The following is a 12,202-nucleotide window of genomic DNA, read 5'->3' on the forward strand; positions in this document are numbered from 1 at the left end:
ATTTCCGGCATTCACATTTAGTCTCAGTGGCATTACATTTTAACTGAATGACATACAATTCCCAGAGCTAAGCTGAAACAACAAAACCATCACAAATATCTCTGTGGGAAAGGAGTGCACTTCTAAATGTCCGTGCATCATTGCCATGTTGGGAAACTGTTGCTCTCTTAGCTTTAAAACAAAAATGAATGCAAAAGGTTGCATTTCACAGATGGTCAAAATATATCAAATCCGTTTCATTCGAGTTTCTCAGCAGATGCTCTGATCCAGAGCAACTTACATATCTTACAATGTATATGGCAAGATATTTATAGAGGCAAGTAAGGTTAAGTACATTTCCCAGGGGTACAACAGCTGTGGCCCACTGAGGAATCAAATACCTAACCACTGAACTTTGTTTCTTACTCTAACATACTTCTGCTTCGTAAAACAATAAATATTAATTACACCTCCTCCTCCATTGGTTGCCCCGATTTCAGCTTCAGGATTATCTGAAAGGGAAAGGCGGCAGTGTTTAGAGTCCTCCTTGGGCGCAGATGACCCTACATGTTGTTCGCAAAGAGGTTGAAGCTCTGGGGCTGGGGGCTGCACCAACTTCACCTTCTCTGATAGCCTGGGTAGAGCTTCTCAGCTCTGTGGGCTTCAGGTGGCAACCAGGCAACAAAGCCATATACGTTATCATGTTTTAAGTATGATGTATGCAATACATAAAACAAGCAACGAGTGCAACTTCACCCAGCCCTCAGGACCTGGGGGCGTGCACTGGAATTCCAGGCGACCTAAGGCTGTTATTCTTTTACAAAAGGAGCTTTACCTCAGTTGTACCTGAACACTGTAAATAAATTTCCCTGATGTAAATGCCAAATCGACTAAAGTATCAGGTAAGTGCAGTAGATATGTGTAAGGAATTACAGAGCAGAAAGATTTTGATATTTTAAAATGTTATAGCTCCCTGGCTAAAATACTGGAATAACCTAACCCTGCTTCTGTTCCTCCTAAGTACTGTCTGAAACTTCATTTCTGTGTGTGTAAATAATGACTCACTGCAAAGAGGTCTATGTTCACGCACAGCTTTTAGCCAGAGAAATGAATAACATCAATGAATGAGGTTACTTCATGCAGTGTTCCAAGGCCTTCCTTCATGAATATTTATTGACAAAGACTAAAATTAAGAATTTTCTTCTTTTTTTAGAAAAACAAGACCTCAAATAACAGATGCAAATATGTGATTAATGATCTCATGTTTGCATATCTGAATAATTGAACATTAGGCTTGATCCCATTCATATAAAAGGCTTCCTTAATGGAATATGTGTTTACATTTCCATGCTGAAGAAGTAAGAACTGAAGTTTAATCACTTTAACGATGGTATTGTTTTGCAGGTGCTTAGCAGTTGTAGTGACCTACCTCTTTGAGGTGAGCTATCTCTTTGCTCTCCCAGTTTCTCTGTGCGTTGTTGGTTATTGCTTTCACTCGCGTTGCATAACTGAAAGAGAAAGCAAAGAAAACCAGAGAAAGGCACTTTTGGAACATTGAGAAAGCAAGTAATTCAGTAATTCATCAAAATCCGGTTCACAAGATTTCAAAGTTACATCCGCTGTGTCATTCAATCCCACTTTAATTTGGAAATAGCTTCTCCTTAATGTGTGATTGTGGGAAGGTCCTTCATACCTCTGCCATTCTAGAACAAAAATGGGCTCCAGGAAAGTTCAATTTGCTGGAGGATCAGGCCCACTTATTCAGGCATTACACAAATTCACTGGAGGGTTACACACATTTACTGTATCAGTTTCACTGCTCTCGTCAGCAAATTTTAACTGTAAGTACCATCAAGGGAGCTTGTCCACCACAACACAGTTTCATTAAACTGTGTGTTTGCCGGCCTGCCTGCATATGCATTTGTGTGTGTGTTTGTGTGAGTGTGTGTTTTAAAGAAATCTAGTAATAAAAGCAACCCATAAATTCAGAATAATTCCCCCAGCTGTTTCTACCCACTGGTTGAAAGACATGGGTCATTGATTCTCAACATATGTCCACCCAAATCACCTGAACATAATGTATTTTTGTGCCAACCTATGTGCGTGTGGTGTGAATATGTGTATGGGTGTGTTTGTGTGTGTGTGTGTGCAGGCGCGTGTATGTGTTTGTGAAGCATGCCACATCCTTAGTCCTATCTCCACATTTAACATTTGTACTTAACACTGATCTACAAATAAATGCAAGTTTTTCCCAATACATTGGGACAGTTTTTACTTTTTTTTGGTTTTGGTTTTTACTTTTAATTTTGGTGATCGCAGGTTGTCTTTAACTGTGAGTCAAAATTAAGGAAAGGATCTCAGATGAATCCAGAGGTCCATGTGTCACACTCTTGGCCTCAATCTCAACACTCCCCAAAGTTCCAGTAGTGGTTGTTTAAAATGTTCCCTACAGTGCACTCATATATAAACCCATGTGACTCCCCATGTTAGGAGAAACCACCCAACTCCTACACAAGGACAACTGTCATGGTTCCAGTGGGCAGGGCACGGTGACTGACTCACGCCAGAGAGGTGAGGGTCTCCTCCGTGTTGCAGTCGGAGGGCGAGATGTTGACGAACATGAGCGTTTTTGCGTTGCCGCCGAGCGAATCTTGCATGAGCTGGGTCAGCTTGTTGTTGCGGTAGGGGACGTGGGCCTGCTCGGTGGACAGGGCAAATATCACATCTCCCAGGGCACTCAGGGACTTGTTGATGGAGTTGGCCTCCTGGGAAAAGCAGGCAGAAAACTAGGTCCTCAAAGTGAACCTTATGATGAATATATGTTAATACTAAGATAGAAGATGAAAACAAAAATGAAAGGAAAATTTCTTATGTTTAAAGCACTGAAAATCAAGCATCACCACTTTCTTCATATTTCAGTGTATACATGGTCCTCCTTCGGGACTTCATGAAAAAATATACAGTGTTGTGTATCTGAAGGAATTCCTTTGTTTATGTGAAGCTGTCCATGCACACCACTCCCACAGGTCAGAGCACCTTGAGCTGGTCGTCTTTGGCGCCCGTCTTGGCTGCGCGCTCACTTCCCGCCAGATCCACCAGGCTCAGCTTCCCGAATGTAATGCTTCCGTTCGTCAGGTTTGTGCTCTCAATGGTGATCCCAATGATCAGGTGGGAGCGGGAGCTCTCCAAATTCATCTCTGAAAAAAACATAGACAATTGTATATATACCGTACATTCATGTATGTACACTGTGTGTGTATATTTTTATATATATATATATATATATATGTATATATATATATATATATATACAGTGTACATACATGCATAGAGTTAATGTATGCATATATACATACAAAATTCTACGATATTTGTACATAATGCAAACAAGCATCATACAAATGTGACTTTGAGTATTTATTTCATTTCAGTGGAATTGGCTGAGCTTTGTGAGCTTTGTTGTGAACTCGAACATGGATCAGTATCGTGCACAGTTATCAAAGCCACATTTAATATCTTTTGTAATATCTTTAATCTTTTTTATCTTTTAATCTTTATACATTTTCATACATTATACACAAGAAACAACTCTTTTGTATTTGTTGGGACCAACTGTAGACTTTGAATATTCCTTTAAGCCATGATTGTCAAACCTCCTGCCCCCTCCCAGCTCACTAATGATGCACCTGAACCCCAGCCACTCAACTGGACCCTTTTGAGGTTTTCGCTCAGCACATACTTGTGGCTGCGATATGCCGGTTTGCACAGCCATGTTCAAACAGCGCAAACAGCTCTTCTGCGCTGGCTGCCCCCTTAGTCTCAGCTCCCTGAGCAAAAACAAGACCCTTTTTGTCCTTCTTAATTTCGATCTTTTTGCTGAAAGCTTCGGCGGGGCTGACAAAGAGGTCCAGAAGGCGGTCATTATAGAGCTCCAGCATGTAGGCTGAGACCTGGGGGTGAGAGAGAGACAGAGAGAGACGGAGGGCGCGCATAAAGGGGGAGGGCGCGAAGGGCAGACAAACCGGGCCGTGCTCCACGCTTCACCACCTCCAGTAGGTCGTACCCCCACATTCACAAGTACGCCTCTCATTAGGGGTGCTCTGCGCTGCGTTTGTGTGTGCTGGGTGCGCCCTACATTTTCCTGCCGTGCTCACCCGACCAAACACCTTCCCAGAGGATTGCTTTCAAAAGCAGTTTGACTTCTCAGGAATCTCAGAACTCTGTTTCAAGTAAACCTGTAAGCTGCGTTTGATCATCTGCTCCCTCACGTTAAAAGGACTTACCATGCATTTATAGATCTGCCTTTAGTTCATGAAGCATTTATCTGCTGAAGGTATGCCCTATTGAAAATATTCCCCGGGGTTCATTTTGAAACACAGACTGACATTCTAGAAGCCTTCACATAAATGTCAAGCTATAACCTGGAAGCCATTCACTTGATACATTTTGTTTGAATATGAATGCTGTGCTATCCATTCAGTTATATTCTTTGATGATCAATGCATCTAGGGATATACTGTAAGTATAAAGAAAAATACTGTGATTTGCCTTACCTTGATATCAAACTTGGACATGTTTTCCTGGATAATATCGAATATCTTCTGGAATGCTCGAGGCATAATGCCAGGGTTCTTCAGATCTTTGTCACCTATCATAGTGAAGGTCTTCCCTGACCCAGTCTGTCCATATGCAAAGATGCAGACATTAAAGCCATCTATTGCTGACTGGATCAACCTGTGGAAGAATACACAGGCAACCCAATTACTACTATTGCTACTGCTGATAATGCAACTAGACTGCAGTTATGTGTATACAATAGTCTAACTTCAGTCTCTAAGTGCTGCTTGTACCAATACTCCTTTTTTCAGTGCATTTTTGACAGGCCAAATAAGATGTCTTTTTTAAAAAATAATCCTTTCCATGACAGTGATACCGCGTTTCCATTTCTAGACCATACGGAGCTTTTGGAAAGCAATTTTCATGCCTGTCAGGCTGGGAACTGTCAGCTTCCTGAAAGAAATGCCGGAAAAACCAATGAAAATTGAAAGCGCCGGACGCTCGGCAGGCCAATCACACACCACTAGTAATCCATCACCCTAAGAGCCAGTCTGGCTAACAAGGCCGCTGTGGCCTGGGACTTCACCTGCTTGTGTCCTGGAAGACCTCCTCCTGCGAGCTCAGTTTGCTGAAAACTTTATCAAACTGGAACTCTCTTAAGCCCCGCGTGGTTTCCACGGCAACGGTGTACTCGTCCAGACAGTCGACCACAGGCCCGCTCCCGCTGCTTGCTTCCGTTCTGTTCAGGGGCCTTATACGGCAGAACACCCTGATTTTACCTTGGGGAGGAAATAACGAATATTGTGTTTAACTAAGTAGTTAAGCTGGCAATCTAGTGGTTGCAAGTTCAATTCCTGGGCAGAACAATATCAACCCTCTCTTGAGGGAAGTGAATTGCTTCAGTAACTATGAAACTGCATAAATGCATAACTAATAAAGAATGTGAGCTATGTAAGTCTCTCTGGACAAGGGCATCATTTATGCGGATCAGTAATACTATGTAGATATTGTACAACAAGCATTAATATTTTGTCCTTCAGATGAAATAGCAATGTTACCACTTCCTTAGAATAAATATATTTTAGCACAAGCTATATGGAAATACATTTTGTATGTGAGTAAGAGATTTGTTCTAGCAGACTGCTACCCATTGTACCTTTCATGTCCTCCACCATATTATAGTACTTCTTCCTCATGATTCGCTCCGAGTTGTAATTCTCAATGATCCTCTTATTCTCCTCTTTGATCTGCTGTAGCTGTGGTTGGATGAGAGTGGCTGAACTTTACAAATCACAGAACATGAGCTGAACTTTCACATGCCGCCTCTGAAAAACCCTCCCTAGAGGTGGCGAGAAAAAAAAAAAACACCTGGAGGGCTTTAAACCTTTCGCAGCACAGTAATCATACAGCCCAATTCAGGAATGTACAGTACAGGATGATCTTGGATCAGCAGTTATCCTTATTTTTTAAATTCAGGCTTACAGATAATTACACTGTGATCCATAATAGTAGAGCCTGTGGGATCTTTACCTCTGTCTGGAGCTGGAGAAGCTGTTGACCCACAATCTTCAATCTTTCCGCTGTAAAATACTCACTCTTCCTCATGGACTTCTCCACACCCTGAAACACACACACACACACACGTACACACACACAGAGCACTGAATGGTGGGCATATGCTCAGTAAAACTCAACATAGCCTCAAAAGCTAATTTCCCCTGCGGGCATTTTTTGGTCCAATCAGTACAAAAACTTCAATCACTTTCCATCTCCTTTGCATGGGTGTGATCTTTTTTCAGTGGGGCACTTACAAGAGCTGTAGTAAAGACACATTGAAAAGTAGATCCCATGATATTGGATGTTGCATACAAGGTGTGAGAATTGTATGACGTTGGAAGCTATCATATAGTTCTAAAAGAAAAGATTTTAAATCACATTGCAAACAGTAACTTTTAAAATGAGAATATGTCACTACCCCCCATGTCCACAGATCTAAAGGTGTCTGTTCCCCCGATATCTGCTGGTGCTGCTTGCTGCTCTTCTCTACTCACATGAATGTGTTCCTGGTCCAGTTCTGGTTCCAGTTCATTGCTGGTCTGGTCTATTTCCCACATGCTATTGGATCCTGGGGACACCAGACGGACCAACATTCACCAGCCATGATGTTGTGTGAAGAGCCGCCATGCGATACAATAACAATTCAAACACTGTTTACTTTAGTTTTTACTGTGTCATTAAATACATATTCAACATTTACTTTGGTAGCTTACAACATTCCTTTATTAGCTGGACTATGCCAGTTACAATACAATGCCAAAACGTCATCTTCAAATACAGATTGTGAGAAAATAATGCTCAACCCCACAAAAAGTGAGTTATTAAATTCATTTTGAGTGCAAAAGCCTAGTTAAACGATATAAATATTGTATTTATTTAAGCAGAAACAATTATGTTTCATGTCAGTAGTTATTACTGCAATGGTTCATTAAAATGGGCAATTCCAAATGGGATAACCCTAGTGGTTAATGGAGAAAACTGCAAAGCTAACAGACCATATGGCTGCTGACAAACTGAAGAAAATGAGTGGAGCACACAGACTGTACAAACGCACACAAACACAGACATAAGTGCTGTACACACTTTCTATATAACAAGGGGAAACATTTACCTGACAGTAAGGGCCTGTTTCCTCTCCTGATGCATTCCAGGCCAAGGTGAATGATCTCAGCTTTGCGTAATGTTGTCTGACAGGTCTGAAGACGGATTCTGTGATCTTCAGCCAGTCTCTCCCTGCAGTTAAAACACACACATTGCATCATTCATCTCCTTAACAGACAAGTTTAAGATGGAATTTAAGGTGGATTTAAGATGACTTTTAATGCCTTGCAGATTGGAGATTTGTGTATTTTGGGCACAGCTGGTTATTCAACTGAAGAATACTCAACTGAGTATTTTGCAGTCAACAGCTAAACCCCATATGGGATTCAAACTTGCAGCCTACAGGGTACATGCCCAGTTTGCCTCCACTAAACCATACATTTGTGGAACATTTGACATGCTTATTCTGGAGGGAAATTTGTCCACTGTCAGAGAGTTAGTAGCAAGACAGAAATCTGAGAAAATGCACCTTTATTTACTGAATTTACCAGTAGTCCACACCTGAAGTGTGTAAAGACCACTTTCCAGCTATTACATTTTTACAGCCTTCTGTAAATTGGAATTTATTTCACCGGAGAGATGCACGTTGTGTGTGAGTCCTAACTGTTCACGATCACTCGTGTCCTCTTCATGGAGTCCGTGGTCTGGGACAGCGGTTTGGGCCCGTTCCAGCTCTTCCTTGGCTTGTGCCAGTGCAAGACTGTTTTCCTCGGCCATGTGGTCCAACAAGAGCTTCGCCTCCTCCACTTCACCATAAACATGGTGTGCCTGTCATAAAATAATGAAACTAGCACAACTGTTCATCTGAGGCCCTAATCCAGACCCCAGTTTTGCATAGCTTGTAAACTTGTTGATGTTGCTGGAACAGGTGAGGGAATGTTGCTTTGATCAAAGCACAGTATCAGAGCCCACCATGGACTCACGTGTGTTATGAATGTGATATGACAGTACATTACAATTTTTACAAGAATAACGTATCAAATAACCCAGACAGTTTCTCACACTCAGTATCCGGTAGTAGGCTGTATGTAAACTAAGCGTAATGGTATACGTCACTGGAATCAATCATCCTTTCCATGCTCCACTATGCCAGAGTTTGAGGATAGCCATTGAGTTTGAGCACTGGTTTTCAGTACATTCGCTGACAGAAAATATGGCGCAAGCGTTGTCGGGAACCATTTGAGGCGTTTGTCTCTTGTGAGAGCATTGCTTCTTTGTATGTGCAGGGTAGCATTGGCCCATACCGCTGGCGCAGTCCTGCCCTGTGCTTAACGCCGTGGTGCACAGCCATTTGGCTGCTCAGAGCTCAGCGGTCAGGTTACACAGGAGTGTACCTCTGCTCATTTGTGCTACGATGGAAAGGTGAGAGCGCCGCAGAAACGTTTTTGCGTGAGCGACTCCTCTGCAGGAAAAGGGACCCACGGCACTCTCCCGCGAGGGAGAGGACCGACTGGTACGAGGTCTTGCTCGTCTCTGCGTGCGCAAAGCACTTTACATTCCTATCCTCTTTAAAATAATCCGGGTTTTAAAAAAATGTTTCTGTCTTGGTTTGATACACTCACGCTGGGAAAATTCACACAATAGTTTGTGATTATAAATTTCATTCCACTGTTTCCGATTCGTTCCTTACATTTCATAATAATTATATATCATTATGGGATTATTTTGGCTGTCCCTGTATGCCCTAGGTTTGTTTTCCTTATAACAACGACTGGCAATTTCCTGTTTCTCCGTGTGAACTGAACTGTAAACACGTTTAAATCAAATACACAGATTGCAGAGAATGTCGCAAGCACGCATAACCCTGCCTGAATCACGAGTCTTTCAAACACAAATTTCATGTTAAAGAGAACCCAGAGCGTGTTCTCGTTATGGCAAACATGTGTGGGGATGCTGTCGACTGTACCGCGGCAGACCAACTCTGTTGCTTTAATTAAATTCAATTGCTGTGGTGGAAACTCTAAAATTCCCAAAGTTGTATAAGCTGTGTTATTTCAATACACGTTATTTAAAACCTGTGCTCCACCAGACAGAAAATGGTGTTGAGATATAGTCAGTGTTTATTAGTGCACAATAGTGTTAGGTCACACCCAGGTTGTGAGTGTTCAGTGATGCGCAGTAGCTTTGAGTGATGCCCTGGGATCTTTGATAGCGTTTTTGCAGCTTTTTGTAATGCTGAGTTGCAGTAACAAGTAGTGGTCAGTGCTGTGTACAGACGTGCTTCGTGTACTCAAGAGTATCCAGTAATTCAGCAATGTCGTGTTCTCGGCAAAGTACGTGCTCAGTGCTTTACTCTCACCTGTTGGATGACAGTGTAAAGCAGGGCTGAACACGGCGGTCGTGCAGCTGTAAGGAGGGTCTGTTCCTCATCCAACGCCTCTTGCTCCGTCTCCCCTTGGAGGAGCTGTGTGATCTCACGCTCCCTCTTGTACAAGCTCTCCTTCAGGATCTCTAATCGGGCTTGGGCGCCCTCCAGTGGCAGTTTAGCGCCACCGCAGCTCTGATCCTGCGTTCCGCTTTCGGCCAACAACTGTGAAACCAAACAGAAGCTTGACGTCAATCAGATTCAGGACGAAGGACCTACAGTTAAAATGAAATTTAAAAAGTCTTTTAATTTGTGGCAATAGATACAAAAGATAAGATTATGAAGTTTAAATGATCAATGATTTAGAGTATGACTCTCTAAAACACTGCAGTCAGCTCAGAATAAGCAGGCTACATTGTTGGGACTACTGTGATATTGTGCACTTAACTGGAGCTATGCACATAATATGAGTGAGCATTATTAATGGTATTAAGATGGGAGCAGGTGCAAAGCATGTAGCAAAACAGAATATGCAATCCAACAACATGCGCTTATGGGGAGTCACCAGAGCTCTGCACTGCTTTTCAAATACCAACCGCCCCCACCCCCACCCCCCCGTATGAGTCTATGCTATCACAACACAGGACGCTAACCCTCCTCCTCTGACCCTCATCTTGGCGTCCTCTGCTGCATGGTCCTGCAATGCTGAATCAATGTTCTCCAGCAGAGGGAGCTGTTGAGGCTCCTCCTCAGCCTGTGGGGGCCTCAGCATCTCCTGCACCCTTCCCAGCTCCAGCCTCGCCTCCTGCAGCTCCTGCAAGGCTACAAGCACAGACTGGGTTACTGTGTGATGCTGTGGGAATGGAGGGAAAGGGGGAACCAGACGTAGCTATAGTGTTACCAGATTGGTTACGTTCCATTGTGAGTAATGGCGTTCTACATTAAAAATGTAGTTCTGAGCACACGCTGCAATGCTTCTGGAACTTTAAGCGGCTATTCCTTGTGTGCCTGTCCAGTCAGAATTCTGTGTCTGAAAGAGCATAGTTTCTTGGATCATTTCATAATCCAGCCACCTCTGAGATGAGGTTTGTTATTTTGAGGTTTTGTCATTATTGGCAAAAATGATGGTAAGAAACACCCTGACAATGAAACAGAAGCATGAACACATGCATGCTTACAGAGGCGCATACAACAAAGCATGCACACACCACAAGTGTGCTCTTTCTCTCTCTCTCTCTCTCTCTCTCTCTCTCTCCCTCACACACACACACACACACACACACACACACACTTACTGGATGCTTGGTGGCTGTGGAGCAAGTCTAAACGGGTGGAAAAAAGATCTAGCATCTTATTCTAAAAAAGAAAGAAAGAATGAAGCAGAAAATACATTAAAATGTTCTTACGAATTTGTGGCATAAAAGCAGAAGTTCTAACATTTTCATGACTTTTTGTCCTCAGATTCAGTTCCTGTTATGACCAGACAGGGGTGCACATGAGTAAAGTCTTTGACCCTACTAGACGAAACAAAAAAGTTGGCATTACTTAGTACACCTTTTAAAAAAGAACAGATTTCAGCCTGAGGTGCATTTAAATCCAATAATACCTTCAAAAATATTATAATGTACAATTATATAAACTTATACACTTATAATATATGGTGACCTATATCTGATCACTCATACATACATCACTAGGCCAGAAAAGATGTTTTATGAGTCTGTATTCCATCACAATGGCCATTCTGTTGCTGCTGTAGATGTAGATGATAAGCTATGCGTTGTGCTATATGTCACATGCTCCCTATATTGATTTTGTCTCCATAGGAAACGTGAGATTTGCGTCCAGTAAACATATGTGCTAACGATTTGCACCAACTTTGCTGTTGCGTTGTTTGTATAAGGATATTATGTGCCTTATCTCTGCCTAATGAAAGTGAGAGGAGGTGTGTGTAGACATTGAGATTGACATGAGTATTTTAAAGAAAGATGAGGGGAAGGAGAGGGAAAATAAATCAAAGCCCTTTTCAGCAACCTTCTCTCTCTCCCAATGGGAAACATCTGCTCTGTTTCTCTCCTGTAGGGCTGCTTTCTCCTCTAGGCATTTCTTGTTGAGCTCCTTCAGGGTCTGGACCAGAGGAGCAGAGTCAGAATTACTGTAAATATGTGTGTGTATACATATATATGTGTGTGTATATATATATATATATATATATATATATATATATATACACAACAGTGTGTGTGTATATACATATACACATATATACACACACACTGTATATTATGCATTGATGAAATGAACTGCACAAACACACAAGCAGCGGCATGAAGCAGTGGCAATTGTATGGCACAGGGATGCAAATGTAATGACCACAATGAAAATGATTTTGATTATCAGCATGAATGGACACTCAGACTAGCATGAAGAACATGAATCATTAGGCATTACGTTACACCAAATCCACTCCGCTTTGAAAAGAAGACCTGACCTTAAGTCTCTCTTCCCAGTAGGTGTTTTTCTTCTCTACTTTCTCCTGATAGATGTCCAGAACTCTCTTCAGGGCATTTAATTTGTTTTGGTAGTGAGTTCTGATCTTCTGAATGGTTTTCTCCTAAAGCACAGAGCTGATGTCACTAAACACTGACAGTTTGATAATGAAATACCAACCAGTAACATGATTCCTTATGTTTGAAATGGCTG

At 42.1% G+C, this 12,202-nt stretch overlaps 1 protein-coding gene across 1 annotated transcript; it reads right to left on the reverse strand.

The window, feature by feature from the left end:
- Nucleotides 1–443: 443 nt before the first annotated feature.
- On the reverse strand, nucleotides 444–5,758 carry si:dkey-96l17.6 (kinesin-like protein KIN-14E). The gene is made up of 8 exons (XM_036526806.1): nucleotides 5,693–5,758; nucleotides 5,123–5,315; nucleotides 4,533–4,713; nucleotides 3,719–3,929; nucleotides 3,016–3,176; nucleotides 2,542–2,744; nucleotides 1,409–1,487; nucleotides 444–491 (listed from the first exon to the last, which is right to left on the reverse strand). Exons 1-8 carry the CDS (start codon nucleotides 5,730–5,732, stop codon nucleotides 444–446), a joined length of 1,116 nt encoding a protein of 371 aa, XP_036382699.1. The 5' UTR covers nucleotides 5,733–5,758.
- Nucleotides 5,759–12,202: the final 6,444 nt, after the last annotated feature.

The sequence above is a fragment of the Megalops cyprinoides genome, chromosome 4 (assembly GCF_013368585.1).
Source record: "Megalops cyprinoides isolate fMegCyp1 chromosome 4, fMegCyp1.pri, whole genome shotgun sequence".
NCBI lineage: Eukaryota > Metazoa > Chordata > Actinopteri > Elopiformes > Megalopidae > Megalops > Megalops cyprinoides.